The sequence below is a fragment of the Parambassis ranga genome, chromosome 8 (genome assembly GCF_900634625.1).
Source record: "Parambassis ranga chromosome 8, fParRan2.1, whole genome shotgun sequence".
Classification (NCBI taxonomy): domain Eukaryota; kingdom Metazoa; phylum Chordata; class Actinopteri; family Ambassidae; genus Parambassis; species Parambassis ranga.
The window spans coordinates 7,073,990-7,093,296 of record NC_041029.1 but is presented as its reverse complement, the minus strand read 5'-3'; the positions used below and the strand labels follow the sequence as shown (position 1 = coordinate 7,093,296).

Below are 19,307 nucleotides of genomic sequence, written 5' to 3'. Positions count from 1 at the left end.
CCAAAGAAATTGATAAGACTAAACCTACTCAACCTGCTGGATCTCACCTGCTCAGCCCTGACCTGTTTGCAATCCTAATCCTGGGGCACTGCTAGGACCCCTCTGGAAGGTGACCTGGCCAATCACCACCCCCAGCCTTGTTTGGAGGCATAAAAGGAGCTGACATCCCAGCAGTTTTTCACTCAGAGCCGATGACCAGCCGACCAGCAGACATGACCTCCTTCTCCGCCTGCAGCACCTACATGTCTTCCTCCATGAGAAGCTCCATGATGACAACCTCATTTGCTGCTGGTGCCGGCAGCGTGTACGGAGGAGCTGGAGGATCTGGAGTCCGTGTCTCCAAGTCTTCCAGCGGGAGCTTGAACATGATGGAAAGCGGCGCTGTTGTGGACGAGAAGGCCACGATGCAAAACCTGAACGACCGCCTGGCCTCCTACCTGGAGAAGGTGCGCATGCTGGAGAAGGCCAACGGTGAGCTGGAGCTGAAGATCAGGAAGTACCTGGAGTGCAGAGAGCAGCCCGCGGCCCAGAACTACTCTGCCTACAACATCCGCATCAAAGAGTTGCAGGACAAGGTGGGTTCCCTCAGACCTCTGTATCCTCAGCAGCATTTCTTCAAGGAAGGCTACATAGTTAGTAGTCTTTCCTCAAAAAGCATTCAGAGATTAGGACAGAACAAAAGTCCCTGACATGAATGAAGCACAGCTGTAATTCACACACTTCTTTCTTATGCTCAGATCACTGAGAGTGCTCGTAGAAATGCTGCCCTCGCCCTCGCCATCGACAATGCTAAACTTGCCACTGATGACTTTAAAATCAAGTGAGTATAACTTTGCTTTACAGTCTCGAACTTTCTTCTTCCAGATCACCTAAACATTCAGCTGAGCTTCTTAACTCTTTTTCTAACTTAATTTCTTTAGGTACGAGAATGAGCTGGCCCTGCGTCAGTCAGTTGAGGCTGACATCATCGAATTAAAGAAGATTCTGAGTCAGTATCCATTGAGTCAAACCGACCTAGAGCTGCAGGTGGAGGGTCTGAGGGAAGAGCTGGCCCACCTGAAACACAACCATGAGGAGGTAAGACTCAGACAGAGACGGTTACAACATAGTGAATAGGCAAAAGTGTAACAGTGTCCTTCTGCAGGACCTGCTGGCTCTACGGGCCCGGATGGGAGGTCAAGTGAATGTGGAAGTGGATGCCGCTCCTCAGGAGGAACTGTCCACTGTCATGGCTGGAATCAGGGAACACTACGAGAACATTGCAGAAAAGAACCGTAAAGACCTGGAGGCCTGGTTCCAAGCCAAGGTAAGACCAAACCAACACCACTATCTCCAGGACCTAACTGTGGTGCTGTGGAGTATTTTCAATTATTTCCTTTGTGTTCCACAGACAGACGAGATTCAAAAAGAGGTGGTGATGAGAACAGAGACTCTGCAGACATCCAAGTCTGAGGTCGTACAGATCAGACGAACACTTCAGTCCCTGGAGATTAAACTGCAGGCTGAAGGAAGCAAGGTGAGAAGCAACATCCACACATTTTCCTCACAGATTAATCAGATTAAAATGTGCTGTGTGTCTAGTAAATTGTTCTGTATAATAAAGGTCCCAAGCTGCCGCAGGGCCCCTCAGATGTGACTCTACCTGTTGACAATGGTGTTCTTTTATTTCTTGTGAACAGAAAAGCGCTCTGGAGGCAACTTTGGCTGAGACCAACAGCCGCTATAGCGCCATGCTAAGTGGGTACCAGGGACAGGTGTCAACCCTGGAAGAGCACTTGACCATGCTGAGGGCTGACCTGGAGAACCAGCGGGTCCAGTACGCCAACCTGCTGGACATCAAAACCAGACTGGAGCTGGAGATTGCAGAGTACAGGAGGCTGCTGGATGGAGAGCCAGAGAGGTACGTCTGAGTACAGTGCATATATTCCGTTATTATTCAGCTCTCTCTTTAAACAGACCTGCTCAGTTTGTAATGAAGGTGAAAGAATCCAAAAAAAACAATAATGAAAAAATATTGATGATAAACTGGTTTTATTCACTTTTCCTATTCTCTAGCCCCCCTAAACCTGCCCTCACCACCACCACCACCACCACCAGGACCCGTGTGGTGACCATCGTACAGGAAGTGGACTCTGATGGAAAAGTGTTGTCCACCTCCAAAAATTAGACCAAACCCAGAACGCAGTCCAGATTCATGTCTATATGAGGGTACAATAAAAGTCTTTCAATGATTCAGTGGCTCATGTTCTTTGTTTCTTCACACAAAGAGGGGGATGGAAACTCTATTGGAACATTCTTGACACAATAGTTATCCATCAGCTATACCCACCTTACAGGACATAACTATATTATTCCTATATGGAAATTAGATAGATATCGGGTGAGGACATTATTATTATTTTTTTTTTCTAATTTACTGGTGTTGCACTTGTGGAACTGGCAAAGTAACCAGCAGGTGGCGTCCTTTTTTCACTAAAATTATTTGCAAAAAAAAAGAGTAGAAAAACACAAAATTTAAATAAAGAGAACAACCAAACAATTGAAAAATTGATTACAAACATAAGAGATATGTGCTCTCTGTACAAAATTATCAAAGATTTGACAACCAGTATTGTCATCAATTAAGCTCAGCCACAGGAACCGTCACTGAGAACTGGACTACTTGGAGTACCTGCCTTTGTTGTTAATCAGGTGCTGGAGAAGTAGAGGTGGTGAAGAAGTGGAGGACTCTCAGTTGTTTGACTCGGACGTCCTCATGAGTCCCCTCACAGGGCTCCCCATGAGACTATAATGAACAGCCTGATAATTAAAATGTAAATAATACAAATGAGACACATTGCACATACCTTCATCTCTGGAGTTAGTAGCATCTTCAGCACCCATCCTATTTATCTGATTTATCTTTCTGAAAAGCACTTTGTGTTGCAGGTTTTGTATGAAAGTGGTTATATTATTAAGTTTAATTGATTGATTTATTAACAAAATGTAATACTATAGAATAACTCACAACTATGATATGCAACACTTGACTATTAGTTGAGGATTACTAACTAGTGTGTTATTTACAAATAAATACCTGAACATTAATTAGATTAGATTAAGAAACCTTTATTAGTCCCACAATGGGGAAATTTTTGCAACGGCAGATACAGACAGACAGTGAGTGTCTGTGTGGGTGTGAAATGGTTTGATGTTGTGATAAGCTAAGAGTGTGGGGGGCTGTGGGAGAGGAACAAAGGCCAGAAGTCAGAGAGTAGAGTACATAAACAGTACCTACATAAACTAAATAAATTATTCAAAGGTCATTAACTCGAACAGTACATTGTAACAGCACCACCTAGCTTAATGCCAAATCCTGTGAACAAGACGAAACAAGCTAAAGCATCATTAGCACAGCAGCTATGCCCTGTTGCTGCAGGAGCTAACAAGCTACATTCATTATATTTACATATACGTTTTTCTGCATAGCGACTTACAGTTAGATGGCTTTATTATGTCAGAGAATAACAGAGGTTTTTCTTCCGGGTTTGTATTTTTTTTTTTCATATAATGGTGTTAATACGAAGGTGTAAAAATAAGGGAGGGGAACAATACTGCCCTCTGGTGGCAGTACAGCAGTAGATTTCATAGTCCTCATTAAATTTCAGGTCAACATTCTGCATGCACCTTTTGTGAAAGTGTAAAGTTACTGATAGCAAACGTGACATTAGATAAATACTACTAACAGATACAAATCACTGAAAACGAGCAACATTTAGTTATGTAGGAGACTAACTACATCACCTTTCAGATTGTAGGTGTTGCTCCTCAGGTCCTACCTGAAAGTCAGAGTACTGAGTGTTTGTCTCCCCCTTCTGGCAGTGAAAGCAATTACACACTAATATTCAGTAGTTATTACATTTACCTTGGAAGTGTGGAATCTTTTTTTTATATGTGTGTCCTGAACATAACTTTGGGACTTTCCAGAGCAGGTGGTGTATTTGTTTTCCTTTTTTAGATCCTTTTTTGGACATTTTGGGATTTTCCATTACACACTTAGCAGTTTCGCCCCACTACCACTTTGCCACTGGAATGACCAGCACAGCATTTTTCTGTTTAATCTCTGACTCAATACAATACAATTACAATATCAAACCTGACAATCAATGCAGTCAGTTTTCTCTACACAGTGAAGCTCCTGATTAACCTCTCCAGAAAAACATAATCAAATATTTGTCTGACATTTCCATCATAAATGACCTGCGGCTTGTCAGAAACTGGATCTGGAATCCTGCCCTCCTGCTTGTGACTGTTGAAATCTTTTTGGAAAGAGATTTCCCAAACACTCTATTCTAAAAACCTGCGTTATATTTAAACAAGTTATCATCTGTTAATCCCAGACTATGAACAGCAACATAATGCTTGGTGGTTGAATGCTCAACAACTATCCAGCAGTTTCTTACTGCAGTGACATCTAATCTGGTGTTAAAATAAATAAAATAGATAGGTTGTTGTATAAATTAAGTTAATCTCACTTTCTTTTGAATAGCTTTCTAATTAACCAGCTAGCAATCCTATATTAACAAATCACAAATGAACCAAAGCGAGTTCATTCGTCTCTTTTGTTCATTTGCAGCTGCAGATTAAAGGTAGGGTAGGAGATGTTGAAAACTCAGTGAGTAATGAGAAACTGCCGAACTATTTGGTGCTATCGGATTGTAAAGAGAAGTTACTTAATTTAACAAAAAGTGCATCAGAATGAAATCTCCTACCCTACCTTTAAAATGCATGGCATCATATCAAAAACATGGCTTTTCCTGCTGTAGAATTATTTTTAGCTAACATTACTGTGATGATCATAGTAATAAATGCTTCACTGATTATGTACCATATGCTATCTATACTATGTCACCATCCTTAGCCAAAGCAGCTAGTATTAGCTTAGGGCACTAGTAGTATTTGTAGCATTTTTGTGTTACTTTTAATGAAAAGGTGACATGACAAGTTGTCACGATATAACTGTGTGAACCAGGCTTTACTGGTTCAGCTCCCCAATAAACTGTCATCTGGTTAGTGAAGGTGCTACCTTGCATGCCTGTCACCCGTGAAGGAACACTGAGCTACACGCGATCTACACCGGCTTAAGTTTGCAGGGTGTATCAAAGATGACAGACACTGAGGTGAGTGATGGATCGACACCGTGCAGCATTGCTGTCACGGTGTCACGCTGCAGTGAAAGCTTGCATTAAACCAAGAAAGGTTGGAGGTCAGCCTCAGGGTGTAGAAACAGGTTTGCCAACATTCACAGATTGTAGTAAACCAAGTCGTTTCATTATGATTTTCTTCACCTCACCCCTCTGTATGAACAGTAATCTTGCAGTGTTGATCAGGGTGTGATTTACTCTTGTAACTTTGATGAAAGAAGGGACGCTACAAGCTGGGTGTGTGCAAAGGCAGGAATGTGGAGAGGTACTTGTAAACAGAAAGAGTGAAAAGTAATGAGCTGCTGGTGAAGGTTTGTATTGTCGAACAGGTTATTTATGGCAGAAAGAAGAGGACAGCAAACAACTCTATTACATTAGAGTGCAGAGTTCTGGTAGAAACAGGGAGCGTGAAGCTGGTGTGGGGCTGAGCAAAAACAGCGCAGTACTGTATCCATTTATATGAATCTATATTAATGCTAATCACATTCAACATTTAAGATCTTTATTCATAAGGAAACATGTCTGTCAGAGGTCAAGCGGCTTTTATTGTGAAGTTTAAGATTTAAATATAAATAAAAGGAAATAAAGGTTTTATACTTTCAGTAAAATGTAAAATGTATTTTTAGTTCATGTCCAATAACACAAAATATAAAGAGGACTCTATGATTAATTTAACTTAGTGTATAAATCAGAGGGAAGTGTGAACCTGGGAAAAACTCGACATGAGTGAAGCCAGAGGGATTTGATTTGACCTTTGCCTGTTTTTATTCCATGTCAGGTTTAACCATTAATTGAGCTGCTTTGAGCCTGGAGTAGGGGATGATGGATTTTCATGAATGACGGCTTTAACTTAGTTATGTAACTGAAAAAGACAAGACGTTTTTTTAAAAGGTTAAACTGCTGATGTTGATATTTTTACATTTGTCCTGACACGAACCAGTCTGTTCAAACATGCCTGAGTGTCTTAGATATTACAGAGGCCTTCAGGGGTTAAAATAAAAAAATAATACTACTTATAATAAGATGAATGAACTGTGGGAACATTTAAGCCAACCAATGAAAAGCCCAAGCTGGGAAACTATGTTTTTCTATATGATGTATATAAAAATGGAGGAGTTGCAGTTTAAACCAAAGATCCTGGCCTGTCAGATTATTTAACTGGATTGGCTGTTATTACTTGCATATGTGTGGCTAACAGGGCGCTACTGTACAGTCATCATCTCATACAATAGACATTTTATATAATCCCATCACACGGTGTTATCAGACATTGAAACAAGGTTTCCACACTGGGCTGGCAGGTTTTTTTTTTTTTTTACAAAACCCACAAGGTTGCATTTTTTCTTTATCTCTGTTACCAGAGTAACATGTCCTACCAGACACACTGGCTTTATGACTACAAGTCACTAATGTAAACTGGGTTTTCTCCTTATCTTACCACAGCGCATGACAATAGATAGTTTCTCTCCTGCAGCAGGTCACAGAGGTCCCTACAAGCCCAAATGTACAGGAATGACATCGCCTATCAGATGTTATGACAACAAAACCAAGGTGTACAGGACAGTTCATGAGCATCAAGATGACGACAGCTATGCTGCATACAGTTTATGTTAGAAAGTGCTGGCTATCAGGGCTGCATCCTTTAAAGGACCGGGTCTTTGGAGGGACCAAGGCAGTGGCATCCCTGACACCACCTGTGGCATCCTTACCCTGGCAGCTGTGATGCAGTATAGTCTTCCAATGCAGCCTTTGAGCAGTTCAATCCCTGAACTGATACACAACGAGTGTCTGTCCCTGTGAACTCTCCCTGTGTAGCTTGGAGCACCTGCAGGGCAGCATCTGCCCCTCTTCGGTCGCCTGCAGCAGCTTTGACCTTTGACCCTGTTGCTCATGTCTGTGGCAGTAGATTATTGATGCCTGAGTGCAGCTTGGACCTGATATCACATAACAACACACTCACTGTCATCACAATCACAATAAAAGTCCAACTTCAGCCTGATTGTGTGTTCACTGGTGGTGGAAAGTAACTAAGTATTTGTACCTCTTTACTGTACTTAAGTATTTGTTTTATGTTTTTATACTTTATTTAAAAAATAATAGTGCATACTTTATACTTTTACTACATGTTGCAGCTGTTATCTGTACTTTTTACTCCACTACATTTCTACAGTGTTTGTAGTTCCTTGTTCCATGTGATGAACACAGTGCTGGACTGATGTGAGGTCAGACTCTGCATGGAGCTGGTGTCACGCTGCCAAGCTGTGTTTCTATAATGAGCCTCAGTCATGATGCCGGTGCTCTGGCTCAGTTATAACTAGTTAGCTGCTGTCTGCTAACACAGGTCCATCCATTAATGTCTGATTAACATGAATCATAACATGAATCTACAGCAGGAATACTGACACAGTAAAAATGCTGAATGCCTGTTTTTTTATTAGCAGCCTCTCTGTTCACTTGATGCCCACAGCCTGCCTCATGACACACAGACCTGTCCATAGCTGCTTCTGGACTGAACATGTAGATTAACTACACATTGTCAGTTTTCATTTTAAGATGATTTCTTTAATTATTTTAACCTGTTCAGATATCATTTGCAGTGGAAATCAATAATATATATTCAAGTGATTTTTAGTACTTACTTTTAATACTTTAAGTACATTTAAAAGTAAGTACTTAAGACTTTTACTTAGGTAGGATTGTTGTGTAGCACTTCTACTTTCACTACTTTTAAGTACCAAGCTTCAGTTATAATAATTGCAATAATTGTGGCTTATATGCTGGAATTAACTTTCACCTGTAGCTGGTGACAGTCACGCCCACATTGATTCCACAGAAGTGTGTTGACATTTACAGAAGCTTTCTCTGAAGCTGAACGTTGGCGTCCTGGCAGCTTTTCATCGTAATTATTGTGTAAAGGTCGCAGAGCCTGGAGGCCGCGGAGACATTATGGCAGAGAGGAAAAACCACTCATCACTCTCACGGGGGTTACATTTTTGTGTTTTCTCCGCCACGCCCTGCTCAGGCCTCCTCACCTGGGCGCATACCTCAGCCTCACCTCCTGAGTGATTGACAGCAGTCAGACCGCGGAGGAGGTTTAAATAGGAGCAGAGTCCTTCAGCTCCTCACTCTCCTCTGTGTGTCTCCAGTCACAGCAGAAGCATCGCCATGGCTCTCATCTCTCGCTCTTCATCCCGCTCCGTGAGGAGCTCCATGGGCAGCTCCAGCGGCTCCATGATCAGCATGGGTGGCGGCGGACGGCTCTCATCCATGAGGGCCGGCAGCGTGTACGGAGGTGCAGGAGGCTCCGGTGTCCGCATCTCCTCCTCCTCCGCCATGGGTGGAGGCCTCGGTAGTGGCTACTCCTCCTCCGCCAGCTACAGCGTGTCCGGGATGGACGACAGCCTGATCGGCAACGAGAAGTTCACCATGCAGAACCTGAACGACCGTCTGGCCACCTACCTGGCCAAGGTGCGTTCCCTGGAGAAGGCCAACGCCGAGCTGGAGCTGAAGATCAGGCAGTTCGTGGAGAGCAAGGTCGGCCCCACCACCAGGGACTACAGCGCCTTCTTCGTCACCATCAGCGACATCACTGCAAAGGTAAACCCCACCCTCCTCATCCTCCATCCTGCAGGTGCAGGTTCATGTTTCTATTGATCATCTCAGAGGAAAAGCTGGTTTGCACAGAGATCTTAAATAACAAACAGAAAGCTAAGGGAAAGTGAAGTTGAGCTTTATTGAATAAAATGTAACACATGATGCACATGTGTCCAAAAATATTCACTTTATAATGATTAAGAGCAAAATAATAACAATTAGTAACAAATATTTACAGTTATTTAAAATACTTGAACCTTCTTCTGCTTCTTTGATCTGTGTGATCTGAATTACAACTTAGTGAACTTAAATTAAGAAACCTTTATTAGTCCCACAATGGGGAAATTGCTTAAGGCAGCCCAGCAAAGAGCGCCATACACTGGAGTACACTGGAGGCTATGTGGGTAAAGTGCCCTTGCCCAAGGACACACAACAGTGACTAGGGAGGAGTTGGGGTCGAACCACCAACCAAGCCACTGCTGCTCACAAATTAAATATTGTCATGGTATAAAATCAATAAATACAATCACTAAATTCAAATTCAGATCACTGCAGCTGGATTATAATCTGCTGTGTTAAATAAAGTGACAGTATCAGAACACACAGCACAGCTGAGCTGAGCTTTGTGATGTAATAATAATAATAATAATAATAATAATGGATGATCTGCTTTCTGTCTCCAGATCCAGGGTGCTGTGAGGGCAAACGGAGCCATCCACCTCAGCATCGACAACGCCAGGCTGGCTGCTGACGACTTCAGGACAAAGTGAGTAATTGTAGTAGTAGTAGGAGGAGGAGGAGTAGAGTGGCAGGCTTACTTTTATAACCACAGCACAGTTAATGTAACAAGGTGGTTTAGATGATACAGATCTGGTCTGATTGGATCAGGGCAGGAGTCAGTGAATCCACAACAACATAAGAACACAGATTCAGACTGATAAGTAAACTGATTGGCAGGCTGCTGCAGGTGAGGTTAAAAGGCATATTGATCAGTCATGTTTGGTCATGTCTCTTTGTAACCAAGCTTTAAGGTTGCCGAGGATCATAATGCTGACAGGCTTCATGTCACTTTAAAGAATTGTGGGTTGCACTACAGCATTGTAACTATACTGTCTCATGTTATCATGTTTGGAGCTTTCTGTTTATATTTTGCAATAAAATACAGCAGCTCTGACAGACCCATCTCACCTGCAGGTATGAGAACGAGCTGGCCATGCGTCAGTCTGTGGAGGCCGACATCGCCGGGCTCAAGAGAGTCCTGGACGAGCTGACGCTGGCCAAGGCCGACCTGGAGATGCAGATCGAGGGCCTGAGGGAGGAGCTGATCTTCCTCAAGAAGAACCACGAGGAGGTCAGCAGCACCGGGCCCTGATACACCACACACTCACATCACTCGTATTTACGAATCAATGTAGAATAGAATTAGAATATGGAGCAGCTCTTTCTATGGAGTCATGCTACATTCGTGTCTGATTTTGTTTGTTTGCAGGAGCTGCTGGCCATGCGCACTCAGATGTCCGGTCAGGTCCATGTAGAGGTTGATGCCGCTCCTGGAGAAGATCTCAACAAAATTATGGCTGAGATCAGAGAGCACTACGAGGCCGTCACCGCCAAGAACCAGAGAGACCTGGAGAGCTGGTTCCAGACCAAGGTGCTGCAGGAGCATCACTTCCTGTCAGCACAGAGTGTTGCCCCTGTGTTGTGTTTACATGTGCACTGAACCAGTGTGTGCTTCCTCTGCAGACAGAGGCTCTGAATAAAGAAGTCCTCACCCAGACCACCACGCTACAGACGTCCAGGTCAGAGGTCACAGAGGTCAAACGTTCGCTGCAGGCCCTTCAGATCGAGCTGCAGTCCATTTTGAGCATGGTGAGCAGGACCTGATTGTCTGTCTCTTCTGATAAGTTAAATCCCAACAACAAAATTAGGATTTGTCTTATTAACACTGTGCTTTAAGGTGGAATGTGTAATATCTTTATAATATAATCCATAGAAAGTTTGCTGATCATCAACTTCCTGTACATTCAAGTCATGAAATGATTGTTCTTTTTATATTCTTTGTTAAAGTCCATGCTGCAGTTACAGTTAAAACTAATTTGAATGGTTGAATTTGCAGAAAGCGTCACTGGAGGCGACTCTGGCAGAGACACAGAGCCGGTACTCCATGCAGCTCTCTGGTTACCAGATGCAGGTGAGACACAGCACGCAACTGAGTTACCTGACGACTGCTGTCACTGTTTTCTCTGCCTCACCTGAATGTGAATCTTTTTTTATGCGGCATTCAGGTGACATCACTGGAGGAGCAGCTGGTGCAGCTCAGAGCCGACCTGGAGCGTCAGGGTCACGAGTACAGGATGCTCCTGGATATCAAGACCAGACTGGAGATGGAAATCGCAGAGTACAGGAGGCTGCTGGACGGAGACACCACAACCAGGTGAGACTCCACTGCAGATTTGAATCATGATGCTGAAGCATGAAGACAACAATGTCATGCACAAACTCAACTGTTCTGTTTTCTCATTGGTCCACAGCGTCAGCACCTCCTCCTCCAAAACCACTACCAAACGTGTGGTGACGGTGGTTGAGGAGGTCGTTGACGGTAAGGTGGTATCCTCCTCCTCCTCCACCACCTCCGCCTCTGCTGTCCTGACCCGCTGAGCTGTCGACGACAACACCCAATCAGCATCGTTGTTTCCTCTGTGATTACTGGTGAAAATCTAATGCAACAATAAAAAGAGAGTCCACATAAACTGTCTGTTGTCTGCCTGTCTGCCTTCATAATAAATGTGATTTAAACACATTTATTTACACACACCTCAACACTAAGAACTGCAACTTAGAATATATGGTAACAAGTTAAGAAGTAGACATTCAATTAAAGAATTGGTTCAAATATATAAATCATTTTTGAGATAACCGTAACTAGTAACATAACAGTTAACAAGTAACTGAACAGCTATGGAAGAGATAAAATGACTCAAAGAGACAATACAGAAAACACACATTTGACATGCATTGAAAAATTGAATGTTTAAAAGTTATGAATGAAAACAGAATTTTAAACTTCCTGACGTTAACTAAATATAAAATATATAGAGTAAAAGAACACTTTTTATCCATTCAGAAACTTACACAACACTCACACTGAAACGGTAGAATCACTGATTTAAACTCACAACATGTCTCTCACAGGTGTGCTCAGCACTCAGCAGGTGACATGAAGCTGAATGAAAGTGCTGCCCCCTGCTGGCCATCCATGGCTTCTGTTCCTGACAATACTCATGAACCTATGGTACACTTTGTGCACCATCATTCTTACTAGGTAATAATGGGAATTTAATTAGGGACCAAGCACCAAATGGTGCAAGAGCCCTATATTATCCCCCCCCCCCCCCCCCCCCTGAGATCGCATTTTTGGGGGCCTTAACATGCCCAAAAACAAACTTGGTAGAAAAATTCATTCGCCCGAAAAATTTTGAAATTTGCTAACTTTTGAAATGCACATAGAAAAATGGCTCTATAGCGCCCCCAACGCGTAGCCCCTCTGGCCGGTTTGACACAGGATTATGAAAATTGGCACACATATGTATCGCCTCAAGACGCACAAAAAAGTCTCTTGGACCCCCCCTCCAAACCCAACAGGAAGTCCACCATTTGAAAGTTTGTGGCCATTTTTGGTGATGTGTGACCCTGCTGCAAAACTTTTCATGCCTCGATTACTTCATCGGATTGAGCTGAAAGTCACCGTGTCCACTCAGGACACGCATTCCAAAACTCTTACAAAAGTCTGACGGTGTGGCCGGGGCGTGGCCTCAAAGTTTGACCATTTCAGAGGAAACAGGAAGTCGCTATAACTTCTTCGTTTTCTGTCCGATCTGTACGAAATGTCAAATGTATGATCAGAGTCTGACCCTAAACACATCTATACAACAATATTGAGGCTTTGACAGAGCGCCACCTACTGGCTACACAAAATATTGTGTTTTCATAGGTTTTTCTGCCTGCCCCCCTGGCCTGTTTTGAGTAGGGTCATGAAAATTGGCACACATGTGTATCACGCCAAGATGCACAAAAAAGTCTCTTGGACCCCCCCTCCAAACCCAACAGGAAGTCCGCCATTTTTAAATTTCTGTTAATTTTTGGCGATTTGTGACCCTCCTACAAAACTTTTCACGCCTCGAATACTTCATCCAAATGAGCTAAAACTCACTGTGTCAACTCAGGACACCTAAGGGAATAGACGCATTCCAAAACTCTTACAAAAGTATTACTATGTGGTGGGGGCGTGGCCTCAAAGTTGACCATTCACCATTACAAAGGAACTCCCTGTATTTTTTGCCCTAACGAGTAGCCCAGCTGGCCAGTTTGACACAGGATCATGAAAATTAGCACACATGTGTATCACCCCAAGACGCACAAAAAAGTCTCTTGGACCACCCCTCCAAACCCAACAGGATGTCCCCCATTTTGACTTTTGTGGCCATTTTCTGCCTATTTGCAACCCTGCTTCAAAACATTTCACGGAAAGTTTGGTTGTAAACATGTGTTGTACATCTCTGCAAAGGAGAGGAGAGGAGAGCATAGGACAGGAGAATATAGGAGACAAGAGCATATGGGAGAAGACAGCGATGGCCCTGCGGATCGCAAGGTGCGCGAGGGCCCGCAATGCTGCTTGCAGCTTTAATTTTATTGTCTTTTTTATACAATAAATAACTGCATAAATACACTTTAACAGCTACAATTTGGTGTAAATGTTTTGGCATTTCTTTCTGCTCAGATGAAGCTGAAGGACTACAGAGACATGTAGAAGATACATTACCCTTGTGCTGTTAAAACTGTTCTTGTGGAGACATCGTATTGATTCTCAAATATTACAAAGACCAACTTTACTTTAAAAAATACATCTCATGAATCTATAGTGCTTACTGGCTGATTCACCTGCAGCACGTTTGTGACCTCTCAGCTACACTGTCAAGAACAGACTGGCATTTACTGTTTCATTAATCTCCTGCCTCTCCCCTGCCCCAGGTTTCCACACTGGGCTGGCAGGTTTTTTTTTTACAAAAGGTTGCATTTTTTCTTTATCTCTGTTACCAGAGTAACATGTCCTACCAGACACACTGGCTTTATGACTACAAGTCACTAATGTAAACTGGGTGTTTGCTCCTTATTTTACCACAGCGCATGACAATAGATAGTTTCTCTCCTGCAGCAGGTCACAGAGGTCCCTACAAGCCCAAATGTACAGGAATTACATCGCCTATCAGATGTTATGACAACAAAACCAAGGTGTACAGGACAGTTCATGAGCATCAAGATGACGACAGCTATGCTGCATACAGTTTATGTTAGAAAGTGCTGGCTATCAGGGCTGCATCCTTTAAAGGACCGGGTCTTTGGAGGGACCAAGGCAGTGGCATCCCTGACACCACCTGTGGCATCCTTACCCTGGCAGCTGTGATGCAGTATAGTCTTCCAATGCAGCCTTTGAGCAGTTCAATCCCTGAACTGATACACAACGAGTGTCTGTCCCTGTGAACTCTCCCTGTGTAGCTTGGAGCACCTGCAGGGCAGCATCTGCCCCTCTTCGGTCGCCTGCAGCAGCTTTGACCTTTGACCCTGTTGCTCATGTCTGTGGCAGTAGATTATTGATGCCTGAGTGCAGCTTGGACCTGATATCACATAACAACACACTCACTGTCATCACAATCACAATAAAAGTCCAACTTCAGTCTGATTGTGTGTTCACCGGTGGTGGAAAGTAACTAAGTATTTGTACCTCTTTACTGTACTTAAGTATTTGTTTTATGTTTTTATACTTTATTTAAAAAATAATAGTGCATACTTTATACGTTTACTACATGTTGCAGCTGTTATCTGTACTTTTTACTCCACTACATTTCTACAGTGTTTGTAGTTCCTTGTTCCATGTGATGAACACAGTGCTGGACTGATGTGAGGTCAGACTCTGCATGGAGCTGGTGTCACGCTGCCAGCTGTGTTTCTATAATGAGCCTCAGTCATGATGCCGGTGCTCTGGCTCAGTTATAACTAGTTAGCTGCTGTCTGCTAACACAGGTCCATCCATTAATGTCTGATTAACATGAATCATAACATGAATCTACAGCAGGAACACTGACACAGTAAAAATGCTGAATGCCTGTTTTTTTATTAGCAGCCTCTCTGTTCACTTGATGCCCACAGCCTGCCTCATGACACACAGACCTGTCCATAGCTGCTTCTGGACTGAACATGTAGATTAACTACACATTGTCAGTTTTCATTTTAGGATGATTTCTTTAATTATTTTAACCTGTTCAGATATCATTTGCAGTGGAAATCAATAATATATATTCAAGTGATTTTTAGTACTTACTTTTAATACTTTAAGTACATTTAAAAGTAAGTACTTAAGACTTTTACTTAGGTAGGATTGTTGTGTAGCACTTCTACTTTCACTACTTTTAAGTACCAAGCTTCAGTTATAATAATTGCAATAATTGTGGCTTTATATGCTGGAATTAACTTTCACCTGTAGCTGGTGACAGTCACGCCCACATTGATTCCACAGAAGTTTGTGGACATTTACAGAAGCTTTCTCTGAAGCTGAACTTAGGCGTTTCATCCTAATTATTGTGTAAAGGTCGCAGAGCCTGGAGGCCGCGGAGACATTATGGCAGAGAGGAAAAACCACTCATCACTCTCACGGGGGTTACATTTTTGTGTTTTCTCCGCCACGCCCTGCTCAGGCCTCCTCACCTGGGCGCATACCTCAGCCTCACCTCCTGAGTGATTGACAGCAGTCAGACCGCGGAGGAGGTTTAAATAGGAGCAGAGTCCTTCAGCTCCTCACTCTCCTCTGTGTGTCTCCAGTCACAGCAGAAGCATCGCCATGGCTCTCATCTCTCGCTCTTCATCCCGCTCCGTGAGGAGCTCCATGGGCAGCTCCAGCGGCTCCATGATCAGCATGGGTGGCGGCGGACGGCTCTCATCCATGAGGGCCGGCAGCGTGTACGGAGGTGCAGGAGGCTCCGGTGTCCGCATCTCCTCCTCCTCCGCCATGGGTGGAGGCCTCGGTAGTGGCTACTCCTCCTCCGCCAGCTACAGCGTGTCCGGGATGGACGACAGCCTGATCGGCAACGAGAAGTTCACCATGCAGAACCTGAACGACCGTCTGGCCACCTACCTGGCCAAGGTGCGTTCCCTGGAGAAGGCCAACGCCGAGCTGGAGCTGAAGATCAGGCAGTTCATGGAGAGCAAGGTCGGCCCCACCACCAGTGACTACAGCGCCTTCTTCGTCACCATCAGCGACATCACTGCAAAGGTAAACCCCACCCTCCTCATCCTCCATCCTGCAGGTGCAGGTTCATGTTTCTATTGATCATCTCAGAGGAAAAGCTGGTTTGCACAGAGATCTTAAATAACAAACAGAAAGCTAAGGGAAAGTGAAGTTGAGCTTTATTGAATAAAATGTAACACATGATGCACATGTGTCCAAAAATATTCACTTTATAATGATTAAGAGCAAAATAATAACAATTAGTAACAAATATTTACAGTTATTTAAAATACTTGAACCTTCTTCCGCTTCTTTGATCTGTGTGATCTGAATTACAACTTAGTGAACTTAAATTAAGAAACCTTTATTAGTCCCACAATGGGGAAATTGCTTAAGGCAGCCCAGCAAAGAGCGCCATACACTGGAGTACACTGGAGGCTATGTGGGTAAAGTGCCCTTGCCCAAGGACACACAACAGTGACTAGGGAGGAGTTGGGGTCGAACCACCAACCAAGCCACTGCTGCTCACAAATTAAATATTGTCATGGTATAAAATCAATAAATACAATCACTAAATTCAAATTCAGATCACTGCAGCTGGATTATAATCTGCTGTGTTAAATAGAGTGACAGTATCAGAACACACAGCACAGCTGAGCTGAGCTTTGTGATGTAATGTAATAATAATAATAATAATAATAATAATGGATGATCTGCTTTCTGTCTCCAGATCCAGGGTGCTGTGAGGGCAAACGGAGCCATCCACCTCAGCATCGACAACGCCAGGCTGGCTGCTGACGACTTCAGGACAAAGTGAGTAATTGTAGTAGTAGTAGGAGGAGGAGGAGGAGTTACAGTGGCAGGGTTACTTTTATAACCACAGCACAGTTAATGTAACAAGGTGGTTTAGATGATACAGATCTGGTCTGATTGGATCAGGGCAGGAGTCAGTGAATCCACAACAACATAAGAACACAGATTCAGACTGATAAGTAAACTGATTGGCAGGCTGCTGCAGGTGAGGTTAAAAGGCATATTGATCAGTCATGTTTGGTCATGTCTCTTTGTAACCAAGCTTTAAGGTTGCCGAGGATCATAATGCTGACAGGCTTCATGTCACTTTAAAGAATTGTGGGTTGCACTACAGCATTGTAACTATACTGTCTCATGTTATCATGTTTGGAGCTTTCTGTTTATATTTTGCAATAAAATACAGCAGCTCTGACAGACCCATCTCACCTGCAGGTATGAGAACGAGCTGGCCATGCGTCAGTCTGTGGAGGCCGACATCGCCGGGCTCAAGAGAGTCCTGGACGAGCTGACGCTGGCCAAGGCCGACCTGGAGATGCAGATCGAGGGCCTGAGGGAGGAGCTGATCTTCCTCAAGAAGAACCACGAGGAGGTCAGCAGCACCGGGCCCTGATACACCACACACTCACATCACTCGTATATATATGAATCAATGTAGAATAGAATTATAATATGGAGCAGCTCTTTCTATGGAGTCATGCTACATTCGTGTCTGATTTTGTTTGTTTGCAGGAGCTGCTGGCCATGCGCACTCAGATGTCCGGTCAGGTCCATGTAGAGGTTGATGCCGCTCCTGGAGAAGATCTCAACAAAATTATGGCTGAGATCAGAGAGCACTACGAGGCCGTCACCGCCAAGAACCAGAGAGACCTGGAGAGCTGGTTCCAGACCAAGGTGCTGCAGGAGCATCACTTCCTGTCAGCACAGAGTGTTGCCCCTGTGTTGTGTTTACATGTGCACTGAACCAGTTTGTGCTTCCTCTGCAGACAGAGGCTCTGAATAAAGAAGTCCTCACCCAGACCACCACGCTACAGACGTCCAGGTCAGAGGTCACAGAGGTCAAACGTTCGCTGCAGGCCCTTCAGATCGAGCTGCAGTCCATTTTGAGCATGGTGAGCAGGACCTGATTATCTGTCTCTTCTGATAAGTTAAATCCCAACAACAAAACTAGGATTTGTCTTATTAACACTGTGCTTTAAGGTGGAATGTGTAATATCTTTATAATATAATCCATAGAAAGTTTGCTGATCATCAACTTACAGTACATTCAAGTCATGAAATGATGTTCTTTTTATATTCTTTGTTAAAGTCCATGCTGCAGTTACAGTTCAAACTAATTTGAATGGTTGAATTTGCAGAAAGCGTCACTGGAGGCGACTCTGGCAGAGACACAGAGCCGGTACTCCATGCAGCTCTCTGGTTACCAGATGCAGGTGAGACACAGCACGCAACTGAGTTACCTGACGACTGCTGTCACTGTTTTCTCTGCCTCACCTGAATGTGAATCTTTTTTTATGCGGCATTCAGGTGACATCACTGGAGGAGCAGCTGGTGCAGCTCAGAGCCGACCTGGAGCGTCAGGGTCACGAGTACAGGATGCTCCTGGATATCAAGACCAGACTGGAGATGGAAATCGCAGAGTACAGGAGGCTGCTGGACGGAGACACCACAACCAGGTGAGACTCCAATGCAGATTTGAATCATGATGCTGAAGCATGAAGACAACAATGTCATGCACAAACTCAACTGTTCTGTTTTCTCATTGGTCCACAGCGTCAGCACCTCCTCCTCCAAAACCACTACCAAACGTGTGGTGACGGTGGTTGAGGAGGTCGTTGACGGTAAGGCGGTATCCTCCTCCTCCTCCACCACCTCCGCCTCTGCTGTCCTGACCCGCTGAGCTGTCGACGACAACACCCAATCAGCATCGTTGTTTCCTCTGTGATTACTGGTGAAAATCTAATGCAACAATAAAAAGAGAGTCCACATAAACTGTCTGTTGTCTGCCTGTCTGCCTTCATAATAAATGTGATTTAAACACATTTATTTACACACACCTCAACACTAAGAACTGCAACTTAGAATATATGGTAACAAGTTAAGAAGTAGACATTCAATTAAAGAATTGGTTCTAATATATAAATCATTTTTGAGATAACCGTAACTAGTAACATAACAGTTAACAAGTAACTGAACAGCTATGGAAGAGATAAAATGACTCAAAGAGACAATACAGAAAACACACATTTGACATACATTGAAAAATTGAATGTTTAAAAGTTATGAATGAAAACAGACTTTTTAACTTCCTGACATTAACTAAATATAAAATATATAGAGTAAAAGAACACTTTTTATCCATTCAGAAACTTACACAACACTCACACTGAAACGGTAGAATCACTGATTTAAACTCACAACACGTCTCTCACAGGTGTGCT

The 19,307-nt window shown here is 43.5% G+C and overlaps 3 protein-coding genes across 3 annotated transcripts; all 3 read left to right on the top strand.

Moving 5' to 3' along the window:
- Positions 1-269: 269 nt before the first annotated feature.
- LOC114440093 (keratin, type I cytoskeletal 13-like) lies at positions 270-2,167 on the top strand. Its single transcript, XM_028412375.1, has 7 exons — positions 270-575; positions 738-820; positions 921-1,077; positions 1,145-1,306; positions 1,391-1,516; positions 1,680-1,900; positions 2,056-2,167. Exons 1-7 carry the CDS (start codon positions 270-272, stop codon positions 2,165-2,167), a joined length of 1,167 nt encoding a protein of 388 aa, XP_028268176.1.
- Positions 2,168-8,302: 6,135 nt separating this feature from the next.
- Positions 8,303-11,527, top strand: LOC114440070 (keratin, type I cytoskeletal 13-like). The gene is made up of 8 exons (XM_028412344.1): positions 8,303-8,780; positions 9,461-9,543; positions 9,972-10,128; positions 10,267-10,428; positions 10,521-10,646; positions 10,894-10,968; positions 11,063-11,211; positions 11,309-11,527. The coding sequence occupies exons 1-8, from the start codon at positions 8,349-8,351 to the stop codon at positions 11,433-11,435; spliced, it is 1,311 nt and encodes a 436-aa protein (XP_028268145.1). The 5' UTR covers positions 8,303-8,348; the 3' UTR covers positions 11,436-11,527.
- A 4,098-nt stretch (positions 11,528-15,625) lies between these two features.
- LOC114440071 (keratin, type I cytoskeletal 13-like) lies at positions 15,626-18,858 on the top strand. Its single transcript, XM_028412346.1, has 8 exons — positions 15,626-16,101; positions 16,787-16,869; positions 17,302-17,458; positions 17,599-17,760; positions 17,853-17,978; positions 18,225-18,299; positions 18,394-18,542; positions 18,640-18,858. The coding sequence occupies exons 1-8, from the start codon at positions 15,670-15,672 to the stop codon at positions 18,764-18,766; spliced, it is 1,311 nt and encodes a 436-aa protein (XP_028268147.1). The 5' UTR covers positions 15,626-15,669; the 3' UTR covers positions 18,767-18,858.
- The last annotated feature ends 449 nt before the right edge of the window (positions 18,859-19,307 follow it).